Source organism: Mizuhopecten yessoensis, unplaced genomic scaffold, assembly GCF_002113885.1.
Source record: "Mizuhopecten yessoensis strain PY_sf001 unplaced genomic scaffold, ASM211388v2 scaffold11153, whole genome shotgun sequence".
Taxonomy (NCBI): Eukaryota; Metazoa; Mollusca; class Bivalvia; order Pectinida; family Pectinidae; genus Mizuhopecten; species Mizuhopecten yessoensis.
In genome coordinates, this window is record NW_018408906.1 from 367,820 (window position 1) to 388,249 (window position 20,430).

At 38.9% G+C, this 20,430-nt stretch overlaps 1 protein-coding gene across 5 annotated transcripts in view; it reads right to left on the minus strand.

Annotated features, from left to right (window-relative positions):
* Positions 1-5,115: 5,115 nt before the first annotated feature.
* LOC110466993 (NFX1-type zinc finger-containing protein 1-like) overlaps positions 5,116-20,430 on the minus strand; it is a 28,099-nt gene continuing 12,784 nt past the window's right edge. For 4 of the 5 annotated variants that reach the window (XM_021523837.1, XM_021523836.1, XM_021523838.1 and 1 more), the window contains exons 3-10: positions 10,580-16,575; positions 8,992-9,561; positions 8,437-8,586; positions 8,055-8,276; positions 7,544-7,765; positions 7,212-7,403; positions 6,752-6,886; positions 5,116-6,249 (exon numbers count right to left, since the gene is read on the minus strand). In XM_021523837.1, the coding sequence (XP_021379512.1) occupies positions 6,068-6,249; positions 6,752-6,886; positions 7,212-7,403; positions 7,544-7,765; positions 8,055-8,276; positions 8,437-8,586; positions 8,992-9,561; positions 10,580-16,575 (7,669 nt within the window). In that variant the 3' untranslated portion in view covers positions 5,116-6,067. The remainder of the gene's footprint in view (positions 6,250-6,751; positions 6,887-7,211; positions 7,404-7,543; positions 7,766-8,054; positions 8,277-8,436; positions 8,587-8,991; positions 9,562-10,579; positions 16,576-20,430) is intronic. The other variant, XM_021523840.1, reaches the window with a different exon arrangement.

Consider the following 20,430-nt stretch of genomic DNA (forward strand, 5'->3'; position numbering starts at 1 on the left):
AAAATGTTCATAATAAGGAAAAAATATGTATTTATTTTACTCTATTAATTATCTCTGAATGAATATTTGACCCCTCGGGAACCTCCATGCAAATATTGGTATCCTGATACAAATACTGAAGGTTGTACATGTATTTACAAACTTCAACGCTTGCACCAACACTTTAAAATTATTTATTATTTAACTTGGAGATTTTGGTGAAAATGAGAGAAGAAAAAAAATGATTTTAGAATTTTTCCTATTTTAGTTTCATTACGTCTGCGTTGGATTCCTATGTAACCTTCGTGTCAAATATCAGCATCAATGTACCAATACCGGAGGTTATTTTAGTTAATCAGCACCGACGTGCACGCCGACACCGGATTAAACATACAGCGAAACAATACACTTCAGTAAGTGATACCATTATACAATGACATTTTTTTTATCGCACACAACAAAAAATACTTTGTAATTTATTTACATTTACACTACTATTTCCTCAGGAAGCATTGCCATAAGAAATTGCATTTATAGGGCTATGAACGCAATTTGATCAGCGTCAATTTGAAGCTTCTCCTCTCGCCTCGAATAACACGACAACTGTTGGGAGCAAACAATTTGATGACTTTAGGCAGTTCCAGGAATCTCTTTTGCACTGACGACATAAACACTTTATATTAAAAAAAGTAAGAGAATGTCTGTATCTAGGTAAATAATACTCTACTTAAAATTTAGAATGAATAAATTAAGATTGAACGGCATTTTTTTTCAATGTTCATGCAGGTATGAAATTGAAAAAATGCCGTCAATCCTTATTCAATATTCCATTTAAACAATTACCAAAGGTATCACATTTGCTTACTGGAATGGATACATATCAATAATCAACACATTGAAACGATGTTAAAACTTTATCATATCATACAGGAAAACAATCCATACAAAAATAAAACAATGGAAAAAGTCACTGAAAAATCTCATTGGAAAACAATACACTACAGTAATCGATACATGAATACTGTAAGAATACATATTTTAGCGGATGCAAATTTTAGCATATTTTTTATATTTTAACACATTTTACGACAATTAAAATCATATATGCAATAGAAAGCTATGTCTAAACGACAAGTACGTTAATTACACATTTTTAATTGTATTTTCTTTCCTAATAACGTTGGCTATACGTTTTCATTGTTTAGCTATTTTAAAACTTATTGTATGCTGTCATCTTGCTTAACTTTTTTTTTTCTTTTGTCATTTACTATCCGCGATAGTTGCAGTGCTCGTACTGTCTGTTGCCCCACCTGATAAAAAATATGACGATATCGGTCGAACCTCGGATTCGTCGAAGACCATGTATTCCTCGAACTTTTTGATCTGGACCCTACGAGTTCGAGTAAACGGGGTTTTACTGTATATACAAAAACCTTAATTAGCGCAATCACAAATAAGCGCAATATTTAAAGAGCTAAAACCGCTAAAATTAGAATACCACTAAAATATGTACATTTACCGTATATCCAGTAAACTGTATTTAATCTGATATCTAAATTTACGGATATTAATAGGATATAACACATTAGTCTTGGTTGTTTTACAGTAACTGTAAATGACATAAATTTCATAAACCCACAAATTTGCAGGCATGCTTGAGACGATTGGTTCGCAAAGATTTTTCGCAATAATATATGCACAATGTTAGGATTTATGCTTGGTGCACACATATTTTTCGTGACCCGATGTCTCCGTAACATTGGCGAGAACATTAATATGCATTTCGTTCAACGTGTATGTCTTATTCTGCATGTCAAATTGATTATTGACATGAATGAATTCGCGCAATCAATTCTTAAAACGAAATTTTGCGATTATAAAAATCACGTATAACATAAGTAATATAGAGTATATATGACCAGTCATGACGATCCCAATGATGTCATGATAAAAATGAGAAATGAAAAGTCGAAAAAATATTTTGCGAAAAGCCACCGCGAAGCTGTTAATATTCGTGCGTTACTTTTATTCTCGACACACAGAAACAGCATTTCCACAACAAAATATGTCCCGCGTGAATAAATGGCTTTGCAGTATCTAGTAATCTGCTCCATATTATTACAAAAATAAGTATATAAGTATATCATAAAATATAAGTATAAACTAAAAACAATAATCTCTTAACTCTTTCAACACTGTAGACCATAATGTTCTCATCCATATCAATGCATGGAAGAGTCTACTTAGGTTACATAGGGGTGAAAGGGTTAAGGATCTCTGTGCCACTGCTAAAACCGTTAACAACGCATTGTAAACCATTTTTCCTGCATGACTATAGCTTCGATAAATCACTTCTGGAAGAAAAACATACCTTTCGGGACTTTGATGAAAGGTAATAAAGATAAAATAACACTAAACATAATCATCAACAGTGTTTTGAGAGTAAAAAAAAATCCCCAGAAAAAACTGGATTTGGGCCCTGGAATTCAGATTCGTATACTATCGCTCTAACCGACAAAGCTACACGGTCAATGAACGTATCCTGGGTCAACTGGGCTACAGTAACATCCAAAACAAAATAAAGGGGAGGTAACTATATTTACGAAAAGTCACACTGCAGTGGGACAAGGATCCTTAAAATGCAATATGTATAAAATATAACACATATATATATAGGATAGTACACCCGTTTTCATTTCATTTGGGATTTATGAAACGAGTGTAAGATTTTTTTAGAAAATTCGTGACGAGTTTCATAAATTTCTTATAGCTATGAAATGAAAACGAGTGTAAGATCCTTTTTATCACATAATCAACATTTGTAGCATTTATTCGTGTAAAACGATAATTTTCATGCAACCTAGAAATGTAAAAAGCCGCCATTTTGACTCCAGTGCGTAAGTCTGTGACGTCATTAACTTGTCCTAGGCGTGACGTGACAATTGAAACAATTAAAACTTGCAACCAATCACAGGGCTGATAGGTCATATTACATGGGTTATTACGCAAACAAAATATGACATGAGTATATTCACTGGATAACACAGTACATTATGTCATGAAATAAAACATCCACTACTTTTAAATGAAAAAAATATCGGCGAAAAAATAACAATGTTCAATTTAGAAAGTCTTAAAGCAAGCATGTTGTTTAGTGCATATATAATGTATGTTCATGATCTTATTTTTTCTGTACTATATTGTCAATTAAAGTTTAAAAAGAACGGTACAGGAATGTACTTTTATATGCTTGTTGTGACTTGCTTTATACAGATAGCGTGAATTACATTAGCTACATATACTTATATAGATTATGTGACTTACAATACAAACTGACGATGTGATAACACTATATTACAAATAGTGTGACTTATAATATACAGATGTGACTTGATATTTTGATACACTAAATACACTCGAGTGCGTTATGATTTCATGGATACTGAAAAGACATACATATTGTGCAGAAAAAAACATAAAATAAATAATGAAATATGATAAACAGCAAAACAAAGGTAGAATATGCTTATAATAGTTACCGAAATCCTCTAAAATAAGTCATCTAAACAGAATGGTCGCGAAAATATCTATTCGCAAAAAGTTAACTTATTTACAGCATAGACAGGGGTAATATAACTGTATGGCTGCACTTGGCGACTGATGGTAGCTATTGGTAGCACAACGTTTAGTTTACACCTTGTATATTTATTCAATTCTTGAGGGAACTGATTTTTTGGATTGTTTATATGTCATATGCCTATAGAAACAAACACCGTCGAAAAAAAAGCAGACGCCAAAAGTGTTGCATCGTGAGAAGCAAATCTTCAATGTCCTCTAGGAAGACGCAGAAAACTCCGATTCTGCAATGTTTGATCCCACTCAACGATAACAAAAGAGGCAACTAATGTGGACCAAAGTCAATTCTTTCCCGAACCTGCTCAGGTGTGAGGAAACCTGTAGTAGGTATGGGACATACATTACATTACAAAAACTAAATTTTATACTTATGTACACTATATACAGGAAATATAACATTATCGCTTCTTCAGCAATATTGTATATTGTTAGCATTTTGTTTTTAATTGACGGTATCGAACGCTCCGAAGCTGCACTTGAAAGTGTCCTTCGAAATGAAAATGAACGCCTCTCGTGTTGCCATGCCATAATCCATTACCATATTTTTTTCAATTATTGAACATCATTTTTTGCAATAATTAAGTATCGTGATGATAAATATCAACTTGTGGGTGATCATGGTCACATCCATCCTCGATTTCCAGGGGTTACGATCACCTACGCTAGAGAGCGAAAGTGAGCGTGTCCCCTGGATATCGAGGATGGGTCAACCCCTGGATGTCGAGGATGGGCCAACCCCTGGATATCTAGGATGGGTCAACCCCTGGATGTCGAGGATGGGTCAACCCCTTGATATCGAGGATGGGTCAACCCCTGGATGTCGAGTATGGGTCAACCCCTGGATGTCTAGGATGGGTCAACCCCTAGATATCGAGGATGGGTCAACCCCTGGATATCGAGGATGGGGCAACCCCTGGATGTCGAGGATGGGTCAACCCCTGGATGTCTAGTATGGGTCAACCCCTGGATATCTAGGATGGGTCAACCCCTGGATATCGAGGATGGGTCATCCCCTGGATGTCGAGGATGGGTCAACCCCTGGATGTCGAGGAGGGGTCAACCCCTGGATGTCGAGAATGGGTCAACCCCTGGATATCTAGGATGGGTCAACCCCTGGATATCGAGGATGGGCCAACCCCTGGATATCTAGGATAGGTCAACCCCTGGATGTCGAGGATGGGTCAACCCCTTGATATCGAGGATGGGTCAACCCCTGGATGTCGAGTATGGGGCAACCCCTGGATGTCGAGGATGGGTCAACCCCTTGATATCGAGGATGGGTCAACCCCTGGATGTCGAGGAGGGGTCAACCCCTGGATGTCGAGAATGGGTCAACCCCTGGATATCTAGGATGGGTCAACCCCTGGATGTCGAGGATGGGTCAACCCCTGGATGTCGAGTATGGGTCAACCCCTGGATATCTAGGATGGGTCAACCCCTAGATATCGAGGATGGGTCAACCCCTGGATATCGAGGATGGGTCAACCCCTGGATGTCGAGGATGGGTCACCTCAAAACAAAGGATCATGAACTCAATAATGGAAACGTCCATTGCAACATGCATTATTTACATATCTTTGTTTTGTTTGTGTATAATATTATCAGTGAAATAAGACATCATAACTTTATGTCTTGTGCCACTTACACCAGCTATTGTATCAGCAAAAAAGTCTACTACAATAAAACCACAACTTTCAAAATCAAGCGCGGATTTCTCAATAGAAATCTTCCGCTCTGAATAAATTCTTTAAGAATGAAAAGTTGGCGATTTTGCTTTAATGAAAGTGAACTGTTTGATATTATATTTTCACAGTACTAGTTCCAAAGTCTAACAATATCGCTAAACATAATAAGTTAAATGATATATAATATACGTAATACAAAGTCAGGAAATAAAAGCTAATCACCAACACTAGGTTTGTTTCACAACCTAATGAAACCTTACAAAGCAGCGCAAATAAAAAATAGATACAACATGGATAAAAATTAAGAAAAAACAAACACTCTTTTTTCAGAACTAAACATCAAATGACACATAATGATCAGTAATTTGAATAACGTACGTTAGCGGCCGCATTGAAATATAATATGATCTACCTTTCTGTATTACATAGATATAGGGGGGCCAATGGATGGCCAGATTGACGTCATTTCCTGTGATACCATGTAACGCCTACATGCTAAAGTGTTCACAAATATAATGAATTAATATACACAGGTATATAATATGGTTTTTTTTATGATATATAACGACACCAGATTAAAGTCAGCGATACCTAAGTTTCATTTCTTGTTTCTATGTATCACAGAGGGAGGATCCATAGACAACAGAAACAGACATTTCCCTGTGGTCGTAACTATTTCCTTTTAATGAATGTAATCGAGAGTGATGTACAACTCTCAACGTTGTATGCTTAACGAAGTGATATCTGCCATGGAAATGCATGTACAATCAATTTTTCCAGAACTTTTTTAATCGCTCCAGTAGGGACACTTCGCGCATCGCATAGTGTTCCTGGCATCGCCCGGAAAGTCCAGGAGCCTCCAACTGAGTACAATTGTTCTCAATGCACTGGAACAACATCTTCGTTCTCTGCTTTTGACCAATGATTGGTGGATTGGCAGGCACCGAGTCTGAGAAAAATAAAACTATTTGTTGAAATTTTGCTCGTTTTTTTATGTTCTTAAAACCAACGAACGTGTTTATGACGTCACAGTACCCAAATCGGGACACTTGAAGGAAAAAAATTGCGAGAAATTTGTATGCTGTGCAAAAAAGTATTTTTAAATTGATAATATTGATTTAAAGATGTTTATATACCAATAAACATTATATGAACTTTATTTACTGCCACTCATGGTTACAATCACAGTTTTAGTTTGTATATAATGACGAAAATGTAACGTTTTAAATTTATGCGCAACGCGACGTTATTAATTTTCATTTTTTGTATGTGATTTTTCACAATCCTATTATTTCAAAATTAATGGTAGATTTGTAACATATATAATTGTTCTTTGCTTAAATAAACTAAATACCTTGGTCTGCCATGTCATTTCGCCTCAAAGTTTAGATAACATTAGAAACACCTTTAAGTTTATCTAAGTATAATTGGAGTTCAGTAAGAAAACCTACCTGTCTCCGATTCTATCTGAATCCTATCGTATGTCTTTTTCAATTCTGTTTCTACTTCCGGTGCGGATTGTGAGTATTTCGGTCTAACAGGCTTCACATCTGGTCTTCGGTATTCTTCGTATGAAGACGTAATTTCTAAAATTGAAACAAAGACTTGCAATATTTTTCGTTAAAACGCAAGTGTCATTTCAGTTTATTTTGAAATGAAGAGTGAATTAACAGAAAACCAAACCCTAGCGTTCATCTTGTACACTGTAAGCCATGTATATGATCTATATGTAGCAAAAGGGACATGGGACAAAGAAATACGAACTTTTCTGAGGTATTCACATACTTGATCTTCGTATAAATTTCGATGAAAATATGTTGCGAAATGAAATCAGTAGAGTCATGAATGAATGTATCGAAATTAGAGAATATGGACGAGGTGGATGAAACACAATAGCAGATGAAGACCTACCAGTTTTAACGTCCGTTTGAGGAGTAAAGTACGCCTTTCTCCAGTCTGCTGGAGGTGACGTTGGTTTTGCAGCATGTTCAACAGGTTTAGGGTCTGTCAACTGATTGCCGGCGGGTTTGCTTTGGAAACGGCTAATCATATCCCTAACTGACCTCGTTTCAATTTCCATAGACTCTTCAGATCTTGTAGTTTCTATCAATTTAAATTTTGTGTAAATGTGAATAAACTTACTTTCGGTTGATTTAATATATCAAACGCCATCGATATTTGTACGCGTCATTTACGACATCATTTCATGATTTTGCATCGTCATAATGACAACGAAAACCTACCCCTCTTAACGTCCGTTGTAAGGGTAAAGCACGCCGGTTTCATTCCTACGTCTGCTTGTTGTGACGATGTGTTTGCAGCTCGCATAACAGGTTTCGGATCTGTCCACTGATAGCCAGTTGGGTCGTAATGGTCACCACCGATCACTTCTTTTCTAGAGGGGACACTCATTTTCCTAACCGCCTCCTTATTGATTTCCACTGCCTCTTCAGATGTTATAGCTTCTATCAATTAAAATTTTGAAGATGGAAAAATATTTTTGAGTTAATTTTATAAATCAAACACCATGCATATTGATATTCGTTGGTTATATTTTCCACAAAGAATTGGGATTTTGCATAATAATAATAACCGTTGAAATCCTATCCATCTTGACGTCCGTTTGAGAGTGGATGAACACCTGTATTAGTTCTGTGTCTATAAACGAATTTAATTATATGCTTTTAGTTATCAAACCGATGTTATCGATATCCAAGTTTCCTTTTACTTTAACAATGATCAATGATGACCTACCAAGCTTCCTGTCGGTTTGAGAGGTAAAGGAAGTCTTTCTTAATCCGGCGTCTCCGTGTGTAACATATGTTTGCCCTACCGGAACAACAGGCTTAGGGTCAGTCCATTGTAACCCGTAGGAGTTGTTTTGGGCACGGCTTATCACATCTTCTCTGGTGGAGGGAGCCATGCTCCTAATGGATTCTCTATTCGCTTCCGTAACCTCTTCTGATTCTATAACTTCTATCAATTCAAATGTCGAAGAACAAAATTATTTATAACCTTGTGTTGAACAAATCTAAACTAAACACCACCGTAACTTGCAATTCAAATTTTCGTCAAAATTACGTTAAGAATATTGCATTGAAAATAGTCTCTTAAATGATCATAATACATTAAATACCTGTTGTTACTTCGGTTGCCCTGTCGTTAGGGATGTTCAGAATGGATAGAAGATCTGCTCTATGAAGACAGGGAGGAAATACATGTGAATAAGGTGATGTTCTCAAGCGTTTTAGAGATTCTCTGTCGTACGATATTCTTACTGGTGAGCCTGTACAAAGAAAATGCCGACTTATGCCAGAGTTCTCTCAATAAATGCTGTGTTACTGTTAACGTAAACATTTTAGCGTACTTTTATTACAGCGCTTTCAATATTGCGTTAAATTATGATTGCACTAATCGACATTTCTTTATATAGTTTTTTTTCTATACCACATATTGTGAATGCTCCTATTCATCAATCCGCTAATCTGTATAAAAAAAATCATGATACGCTAAAATTTGAGTCTGCTAAAAGAAGTACTTTATATTCACTATTTTATTTCAAAAGCATTCTGTTTGCAATTATCTTAATCGAACAACTTCCTCCATAGATTCTTGGTTAAAATGCGTTTCAATAAAAATTTGGAATGGCTATGAATTTGTTTTCCCTTGTTTATGGGACAAAATGTCCTACCTGAATTGGTCCTCTCCGATGTATTCATCTTGCGGTCAGTGTTTTGAGAAACCTGAGTTTGGCCTGTATAACCCGAAACGTGTATTTGCTTCGATGACATGTCAGTAAGCTGCAGATCCGTCGTCTCATGGTCTTGGTCCATCTTCCTAGGTTTTGGAGGAAACGCCTTCCAGTCCATAACATCATAGGCATTTGGTACTTCAATTTTCTTTCTTCTGGGTTTTGGAATAGGAGTCACCTCCTCTGTATATTTGACATACCCATCTGCTACCTCCGTCTCTACACTTGCGTTTGAAGAAGTGTCACTTTTATATTTCATAGTGAGCTCTGCTAGATTTTCAACTGTCCAATTATTTCCAGTTAAATGAGGAACGGATCTGGTATTGAAAGTTGAAGCCAGGTCTTCATCAGCTATTCTATGACCTACAACCTTCTCAGCCACATGAAGAGTGTTTCTTGTCGGAGTCTGAGGCGGTTTCTGTTGTGTATTGCTATTCTTGGCTAATTTCACCTTCAAACACTGAGGACATGCTGTTCCTATTGCTTGCTCAGCAGAAAGCAAATGGTTGGCTGCAAAAGTGTATAAAAAATATATTTCAGTGTCGGTAAAAATATTTGTTTTTGAAAATTTGACTACGTCTGAACCATAGTATCCATAGCTTTGTCTTTCGGTGTCGCACCTCTAATCCGGATATAACAATATCGACCTATATATATCATTTTTCAATTGATGAAGCTCTTTGTGGAAGTATAGGTTTTCTGCTTCAAATATATATAATGTTGAACAATTGAAAAGATAAAATAAATAAATAAACATTAATAACAATAAAGTAAAAAATAGAAATCCATTGCTCTTTCAAAATAGATCTGGTGAGAAGAACAGAGAAAGGTTTGAATTTTGCGAGATTTTTTTAGGATTTCTGGCCTTCTGACCACAGAACAATGTGCTACGATAGGTATTGACGAATTTGCTTGTAATTTCGCAAGTACATGATATATAGAAAAGAAGAAAAAAACAACAAAAAAAAACGTGAAAATTAAATATCGTGAAAAACAATATTATTTTCCCTATGCCTGTAAAAATACTTAAAACCTTCGAATCAATTGCTCTACTGAAAGATACTCAATTAAAACTTACAACGGTGTTCAATGAATATTAAACCTAATAGATTTATTCCAGAAAGAAAATTCTGCTTCATATTTTTATTTTTGAGCAAACATAACCATCATTATTTGCTTTGTTCGAATATTATTACATGCATAATGATTCATATTTAAAATACCGTTTCTGAGAGATATTTATATATTACAAAAATCTGATTTTTAAATGTTCGACATCGACTTCTAAAGTGAAATTAATATTGTGAACATTCTGTTTACTGTAAAGCTGTATTTTTCGTAAAATTCCGCAGATTTACACGAGATATATTGTGGTGGCTTTATATTTCAGAAACGGAAAACATCTTCACTAAAATAGTGTTCACCTTAATACATCGAAATTGAAAAAAGCAAAAAATTAAATAAAAAATAATTGTTTTACAGAATTTCATATACTATTTTAACTCGAGACTAGAAATGTTATACATACCTTCATTGCATTTCTGCCATCGTCCTCTTTGAGCAAAATCATTCATGGACTTTGGTATACATCTCTGTTCGGCAATTGGTTGACATGAAGGGTCTTTGGCATTCAAACTCTTAAAAATCTTGATCAGTTTCTCATCAAGACTTTGCGTCATAGGGCGCCCATCTTCCAAGATTCGATGTAGGTCGTCATACTGGGTAGTCAGGCTTGGTATTCCTGACAAGTGGCTATGATCTGCGCAGCGGATCACCTCTGTTACATATGATAGTCTTAACATCTCCTCCCTAACCTCCACTTGCTCTTGAGGAGTGAAAGTCTCTCGGGGTTTGGACTTGATATCCGTCTTGTTAGGTTTGAATTTTGTCTTTATTACCCATCCTTTTAATGCTCTGAGTGACGCTTGTGCCTGCATACCCATCCTTTGGTATTGTGTCACTTGGAGTCTTTGAAGTTCTTGCAGTTTGTCGATGATAGATTGTAGCAGGTTTCTTTGGATATCGACCACTTCAAGAGACGCCATCGTCACCTGAGAAATAGGTTCAAGTTTTCGCATCAAAACATTGAAGCCTTCCGTATCAACCTGTTGAAGTTTGGCCACCAATACTTTCATTTGCTGGCAATGGGTATGGATTTTCCTTTTACTGCCAATAAGCTGCTGTTTAACAGCGTTGATGAGGCCACGTGATTGTTTGATAATATTGCCATACCTCTTGCTGTTTAAGATTGGTTTATTACATGTCGGGCATTGTTTTATTTCCAGGGGACTAAATGGTTTCGAGTTGGGTGTATCACTGTTCATCCAGGTATCCATGGTAACCTTTTCAACTGTGTGCGTACAGTCCACCAGCACTATGAATCTAGTGGCAGGTGTAGCATCTTTGAAGATTTCCTTCGCCTTTGCCTCGTCGCAGTAATAGCATATCTTCGGGCACACTTCCCCACAGAGTCCAGAGCAAGAGTGACCACATTCAAGTTTCTGTGGACATGGCATGTCACATGGTATCCTGTCACACATCTCGTGACAAAGTCTCGTACACTTTTGGTGTTCACATGCCCATGTACAAGGCTCTGTACATGGGAGGCAGGGTTTGCCACATATTACAGAGCACGCACTGTGCTCGCATCGAAGACCACACTTCTTAACGCATGGGGGGCATGGTTCACCGCACTTCTGACCGCACCTATGCCCACATATTAACATCTGGGTGCACTTCTCGAAGCAAGGAAGATGTAAGCGTCCTTGGAAACAACCTCCACATGTTCCAGAACAGGGATGACCGCAATCTAATTTAGTAGTGCACTTTTCCGTGCAAGAGAAGTCTTCAATTCTTTGGTAACACTTGCACTGTATCAAATGTCCACAAATCAATTTGCGCTGAATGAGCTCTGGACATTGAATCTGGTGGGTGTTGTATTCTTTACACTTTCCACAATTTCCGCTGCATATGTGACCACAACTCAGCTTTACCTCGCATTTTGACCGACACTTGAAACTGTGGGGATCCTGATGACATGGGCCTAATTGCTTGTGCCCGCATACTGGAATAGTCTTGATAATGTTCATCACGCATTTCCCACACTCCTGCCAGCATTTCTTAGTGCAAACATGTCCTTTATCGCAAACCTCCTTAGCACATGGCTTCAAACAACGGTATTTCTGATGAGCACTGTCAAAGATATGACAATATTGTTCACAAACATGACCACAAGGTAGACGTGTTTCACACGGTGTGGTACAGCCTCCATTTGGTGTCTTGCTGAAGTCACTCTTCATTGTAGCTTTGACAGTTTTCTCTGGGTGATTTTGACATTTCAGCGTCAGATACGATCCAAACGCATTGTTGTCTTTGAGAGTTTGAACGATATTTGACCACAAGTTACTCTTCGAACACAGGAGAGAGAAATTTCCGATCACGTAAAATCCCATCTTAGCTCTGGAAAGGCCGACGCAGACTCTGTTGTCTGTTTTCAAAAATCCGACACTACCATCGTTGTTGCTCCTTACCAAAGAGAGCAGAATAATATCATTTTCCTCTCCCTGGTAGTTATCGACGGCTGTCACTCGAACACCTTCAAAATCCTTTTTAGGCATGAGTTTCTTCAGAGCAAACACCTGACCAGTATACATTGTCAGAACTGTGATTTGTGTAGGCTTGTATCCTTGCTGGAGCAGATATTTGCACAGACACACGATGTATTCGGCTTCATGGCTATTCGAGCGACTCTTCGTTTCTCCCAGGAATGTCTCATGAAAACTGTGGTCGATGAAATATATATTTCTTTCAACTCCAAGGACGTCCTTCATTCCAAATACAGAGGGATGATCTCGCAGCTCCGGATAGATGTGTCGCATGTGCTTCGAAATCTCTGGTCGCATGCGATGTTGCAGTTCTAAGGTGACAAAGTTAATTTCGTTCTTTATCATTCTTTCGAACAATGATATTTCCAAGTTGTAGTGAACAGCTAGCTGGTACACTGTAGGAGTAGGTCGTAGCTGTTTGTGATCGCCGATGAGGATCAGGTGTTGGCAGTTAGAATTAATGGTGGATACTATGTGAGATTCTAACACTTCGGCTGCCTCTTCAACTACTATGATCTTGGGGTTAACAGATCTCAGGATGTTTCTATATTTTGCAGCCCCAGTCGTCGTCATAGCAATAACCCGTGCTCCCGAGATGACATCCACATCTTCACAGTCCATGACTTCTTGATATACATCACAGATATCTGAATATTGTTGCACTATATCTTGAATAGACGAACTGAGGGAATCCTGATACCTTGAAAGCCAAAGTTTGTAAAGGGAAAACCTGGCCCCGACAGACAAAGTCCAGACATCAGCAGGCTGCCGTGACTCCTCCTTTTCTGACATTGCCTGACTCTGCTCCAGCATTCTACGCATCACCGCTTTCGTGTTTTTCGTAGAAGTTGCCACCTGCCACTGTGTATCAGTCCCTACAGCTTCAGTCATGTTGTCAGTTCCAGTGAAAGTATATGCTAAATCAGCCATTGCCCTAGACAACATCTCTTCATGGAGTTTCGGTTGTTTAATATCTTCTTCCTCGTCGACATAAACAATGCGCTCCAGTTCAGCGGCTTCGGCTTCCTCCAGTGTGTCTATGGTTTCCGATACTGATGCTAAAGCTTCTAGAGCCTCGGCGAAAAGTCCTTGGGAATCGGTGTTATCGTTTATATGTAACCAGTGTTCCATTACAGAACAGTTGGTAGGTGTATACGATTTTGTTTTAAGCAGGCTGTCTAAATGTTGACGTAGCTCCAATCTGAGGCCATCCTTCAAAGCGTTCTCCGACATAATTTGTGTCTCTGCCGTTTGGACGTCTTTTTGAAGTCTTTGAAGTTGCATCTGCTTGTGTTGAAGGTCTGTCTTGTCGGATTTTTTGTTTCCCTCTACAAGTGCCTGGACATCCTCAGTAACATCATCAATACATTTCTGTTTGTAAGATATATATGAGTTTACCCATTGCTTATATATGCATAACCTTTCAACGAGTTTTTTGGTCCATAGGTCTCCTTGCAGAATGTTTTCACTTCCGAGTTCAAATGAAGGCCCATTTATGACTTTGTCAATCCAATTTGAATATAATGAATATTCAGCAGCAGAGGTTCTTGTTGAAGTGTCTTCTTTTGTTTGAGGAATGACATTTTGCAAGTCACTTGACAGCCAAAATTGAATTGCAGAAAATTCTTTGTTTCTCAGACGGCCGGATATTAGTTCTGTATAATGCTGCTCCTTTATGAACAGTTCAAGCGTTTTCTCCTGCATTATACCAAGCCGAGAAGCGTCAAGTTTGGCGCTGACATCTTCAATTTTGTCTTTGAGAACATTCATTTGTTTCCTGCAATCTGCTTTCCTCTCCCAAATTAGTTTCGGAATCTGTCTATTCATTCTAGCTTCCTTTCGAAGATTACTCAACATGAAAGGTTCCAAAATCGGGTTGCTGCAACGCCCACCAATACGAACAATGCTATCGCAAAATTCAGATACTCCCTCCAAAAACTGATCAAGTGCATGATTTGTGTAACATACAACCAATATGGAATCGTTTGGCGTGTCTTCGTCGTCTGTGTCGTCTGATCGTCTCCAGACATCGGAGTTGTGGAGAAGGAGCTGCATGACTTTCAATCCAACAAACGTCTTTCCTGTACCGGGAGGGCCTTGGATGAGTGCCATCTCTTTGGTTACTGCCATCTGCAGTGCCCGGTACTGGGATTTGTCCATCTGTAGCTCTGCTGCACTTGGCCATTGACGTGTGTTTATGACTGGAACGTACTCTGTACTGGAATGTTGCTTAGGTAAAAGAGGACTGAAATCATAGTAGTGGATATTGTTTCGTATATATTTCGGTGGTTTTAAAACTTGCTTGCATTCTACAATATATTGCTGCATCGGCAGACCGTCTTCTATCTCCTGAAGTCCTCTCAAGATGTGCCGGTAAGCCTCAAAATAAGCTGTAGTTTCCGCCATGATGAATTCCTCGCTTGGTTTGATGTCAAAAACACTTTGGAAGTTGTTTTTGAACTGGACTTCTATTAGTCCTTGTTGAAGTAATTTGACATCACGGTTTGTAACAGTGGCAAATAGAATCGTCTCAAAGTCATTTTGGGACAGACACACAAGTGAACCATGAATAAGTCGACGAGAAGATTCCCAACGCATTTTCTGCATCTTGGACACATCAAACTGTATGACATGTAGAATCCCGCTGTTTGAGCAGACTGGTCTAATAACCTTGACCTTGTTATACAGACGGATATCTTGGAATCTCTGTTTGGCATCCTTCTTGCCCCTCCTGTACTCTGTGATTCCATTCCGCAATGGTTGGATGTAGTCTTCCCTTAGGAGACGGAACTGTACGTCCAGATAATGATGCAAGTCATCATAGCTGCCATCAATCTTGTTTCTCCTGATAAAAGGTCTCTCATTGAATTGCAGGTCCTTCAGATCAGGCAGTATCGGAAGTTCTCTGAAATTGTTTGGGGGAGGCAATGATTCCATGTCTCTATAATTCCGTCGGCCACCAGGTTGAATGTTTTTATCTCTTCTTTGGTTGTCAATGTCCTTTACAAGTGTTTTCATAATTGTAGATACATCATTAATCAATTCCAAAATATCTGGATTCTGTTGTAAATTGAATGTATGGTCCTCAGCAATAGCATCTAACATCAACACAGCACTACTAACAGTGTGGACCTCCTGTGGCATTCGTTGCATCAACTCTTTCATTATCTTGCAAACATCTTGAATCATGCACTGAAGATGGTCAGGGGACATCACAGCAATCCTGGACTTGATTTTTGCAAGGAATGTGGTCACTTGAAGCATCATGACATTCTCTTGAACCATTAATCCCACTAACTGTAACTTGCTGTGGCTTTTAGAAGAGGAGCAAGCTTTTCCTAGTACAGATAGAAGCAATCTACTCCAGTCGATCTGCATGTTAATGTTCTTTAATAGAGTTTGAAATCCACTACTTTCCAACAGTAATTCCATTAGAACATCATCTGAATTGGTCTTTTCACTGAGCTCACTGAGTTTCCTGTAGCCAAACATTCTTGGTGGTCTGGAACGAGTATCATTTCTTCTTGGTCTCGAACTATCACGGTATCTAGCATTAGTAGCATCTTGTACATCCTCATTTCTGTTTGGTACCGTATCCAATCTACTGAGAGAAGAATATCTTCGGAGGTCAGCAGCTCCTCGAGTCAATCCACCAGATGCTCCTCGAGTCAATCCACCAGATGCTCCTCTAGACCCGCCTCTTCCACCCCTACTGCCTCGTCCTCGGCCATCTCCTCTATGTCCTCTCTCTGCATTACCGCCTCTGCTTTCACTTCTACTCTGAGAGGACTCAGGGTTTCTTGGATGTCGTCCTCTTGGACCCCTGGATCTGCCCCCTTGTCTGCTATTCCTTCTTGTACCATTTGTATTTTCTGTTTCATCGTCATCAATATTGAGGATTCTTAGTGGGCCTGTTCTGCTGAAATGTTAGACGTTCTATGTTCAGAGGTGTTGAGTGCTTGAGCAAGTCAACTCACACAGACATTGTTCTAAAGATAGGTGTAAATATTATTATATAGGGTTATCATATATATAAACGTTCTCGGCAGCTTCAATTAGGTGATATAATTATACTATCTAATATTCAATTTAAAGATAATATCAAGACTTCTTGAGGACTGAGGGGCGGTGCCATAGCAAGATATAGAATGCAGAACCCATAAAAGACTTCTTCTGTGAAAGTAATGAGTGGATTTTCACAAAAATCTCTCAAAAAGATGCTTTGATGATGAGGATAAGAATTCTAGTCTGGAAGGGTCTGACCCCTCAGGGGTTTATAGGGAGTAACTTAGTGCAAAATATGAAACAATCAGATTTTGTATTTCTCTTATAAAACTATATGTCCTATTTTGATGAGATGGGGATCATTTGTCTGTCACCCCCTAGGGTATAGGGAATGATTTCTCTGTCAGCCCCTAGGGTATGATTTCTTTGTCACCCCCTAGGGTATGATTTCTCTGTCAGCCCCTAGGGTATGATTTCTTTGTCACCCCCTAGGGTATGATTTCTCTGTCAGCCCCTAGGGTATGATTTCTCTGTTACCCCCTCAGGTATGATTTCTTTGTCACCCCCTAGGGTATGATTTCTCTGTCACCCTCTAGTGTATGATTTCTCTCTCTCTTAAACGATTTCTCTGTCAACCCCTAGAATATGATTTCTCTCTCTTTGCCCCTAGGGAATAATTTCTCTGTCACCCAAGGGTATGATTTCTGTTACCGCCTAGTGTATGAGTTATCTGTGACTCCCTTAGGTATGATTTCACTGTCACTCACTGTGTAATGATTATCTCTGTCAGCCCCTAGAATATTATTTTTCTGTCAGCTCCTAGGATATGATTTCTGTCACCCCTAGGGTGTGATTTCTCTCTCACCCCTAGGATATTCTGTCACTCCTGGGGTATGGTTCATCTGTCACCCTTAGTATATGATTTTTCTGTCACCCAAAGGTTATGATTTCTCTGTCACCCCTAGGGTATTATTTCTCTGTCGACCCTAGCGTATGATTTCTGTCAACCCTTAGGCGTGGTTTCTCTGGCACCCTTAGGATATGACCTCTGTCACCCCTAGGGTATGATTTCTTTGTCACCCCTAGGATATGATTTCTCTGTCACCCCTAGGGTATGATTTCTGTTACCACCTAGTGTATGAGTTATCTGTGACTCCCTTAGGTATGATTTCACTGTCACTCACTGTGTAATGATTATCTCTGTCAGCTCCTAGAATATTATTTTTCTGTCAGCTCCTAGGATATGATTTCTGTCTCCCCTAGGGTGTGATTTCTCTCTCACCCCTAGGATATTCTGGCACTCCTGGGGTATGGTTTATCTGTCACCCTTAGTATATGATTTCTCTGTCACCCTTACTATATTATTTCTGTCACTCCCTAGGGTATGGTTTATCTGTCACCCCTAGGGTATGGTTTATCTGTCACCCCTAGAGTATGGTTTATCTGTCACCCCTAGTATATATGATTTCTTTCACCCCTAACGTATGATTTCTCTTTCATCCCTGGTATATGATTTCTAGCAACCCTAGGGTATTGTTTCTCTGTCACCCTTTCAGATATGATTTCTCTCTCTCGCTAAAACGATTTCTCTGTCATCTCCTAGAATATGATTTCTATGTCACCCCTGGTATATGATTTCTAGCAACCCTAGGGTAATGTTTCTCTGTCACCGCTTCAGGTATGATTTCTTTCTCTAGCTTTAACGATTTCTCTGTCAACTCCTTGGATATGATTTCTCTGTCACCCCGGGTATATGATTTCTAGCAACCTAGGGTATTGTTTCTCTGTCGCCCTTTCAGATATGATTTCTCTCTCTCGCTAAAACGATTTCTCTGTCATCTCCTAGGATATGATTTCTCTGTTACCCCTGGTATATGATTTCTAGCATCCTGAGGGTATTGTTTCTCTGTCGCCCTTTCAGATATGATTTCTCTCTCTCGCTAAAACGATTTCTCTGTCATCTCCTAGGATATGATTTCTCTGTCCCCCCTGGTATATGATTTCTAGTAACCCTAGGGTATTGTTTCTCTGTCTCTCCCTCATGTATGTTTTCTCTCTCTCTCTCTCTCTCTCTCGCTAAAACGATATCTCTGTCAACTCCTAGGATATGGTTTCTCTGTCACCCCTAGTAAATGATTCCTAGCAATCCTAGGGTATTGTTTCTCTGTCTCCCCTAGGGTATGATTTCACTGTCACTCCCTATGTATTGATTATCCCTGTCAGCCCCTAGGGTATTATTTTTCTGTCAGCCCCTAGGATATGATTTCTCTGTTACCCCTGGTATATGATTTCTAGAAACCCTAGGGTGTTGTTTCTCTGTCACCTCTTCAGGTATGATTTCTTTCTATAGCTCTAACGATTTCTCTGTCAACTCCTAGGCTATGATTTCTCTGTCACCCCTGGAATATGATTTCTAGCAACCTTAGGGAAATGTTTCTCTGTCACCCCTTCAGGTATGATCTCTTTCTATAGCTATAACGATTTCTCTCTCAACTCCTAGGATATGATTTCTCTGTTACCCCTGGTATATGATTTCTAGTAACCCTAGGGTATTGTTTCTCTGTCACCCCTTCATGTATGATTTCTTTCTATAGCTATAGCGATTTCTCTGTCAACTCCTAGGATATGAGTTCTCTGTCACCCCTGGTATATGATTTCTAGAAACCCTAGGGTGTTGTTTCTCTGTCACCTCTTCATGCATGATGTCTTTCTATAGCTATAACGATTTCTCTCTCAACTCCTAGGATATGATTTCTCTGTCAACCCTGGCATATGATTTCTAGCAACCCTAGGGTATTGTTTCTCTGTCACCCTTTCAGATATGATTTCTCTCTCTCGCTAAAACGATATCCCTGTCCACTCCTAGGATATGATTTCTCTGTTACCCCTGGTATATGATTTCTAGTAACCCTAGGGTATTGTTTCTCTGTCGCCCCTTCAGGCATGATTTCTTTCTCTAGCTATATCGATTTCTCTGTCAACTCCTAGGATATTTTCATCCCTGGTATATGATTTCTCGCAACCCTAGGGTATTGTTTCTATGTCGCCCCTTCAGGTATGATTTCTCTCTATCTCGCTAAAACGATTTCTCTGTCATCTCCTAGAATATGATTTCTATGTCACCCCTGGTATATGATTTCTCGCAACCCTAGGGTATTGTTTCTATGTCGCCCCTTCAGGTATGATTTCTCTCTCTCTCTCTCTCTCTCTCGCTAAAACGATATCCCTGTCCACTCCTAGGATATGATTTCTCTGTTACCCCTGGTATATGATTTCTAGTAACCCTAGGGTATTGTTTCTCTGTCTCTCCCTCATGTATGTTTTCTCTCTCTCTCTCTCTCTCTCGCTAAAACGATTTCTCTGTCATCTCCTAGGATATGATTTCTCTGTTACCCCTGGTATATGATTTCTAGTAACCCTAGGGTATTGTTTCTCTGTCTCCCCTAGGGTATGATTTCACTGTCACTCCCTATGTATTGATTATCCCTGTCAGCCCCTAGGGTATTATTTTTCTGTCAGCCCCTAGGATATGATTTCTCTGTTACCCCTGGTATATGATTTCTAGAAACCCTAGGGTGTTGTTTCTCTGTCACCTCTTCATGCATGATGTCTTTCTATAGCTATAACGATTTCTCTGTCTACTCCTAGGATATGATTTCTCTGTCACCCCTGGTATATGATTTCTAGCAACCTTAGGGTAATGTTTCTCTGTCACCCCTTCAGATATGATTTCTTTCTATAGCTATAACGATTTCTCTGTCAACTCCTA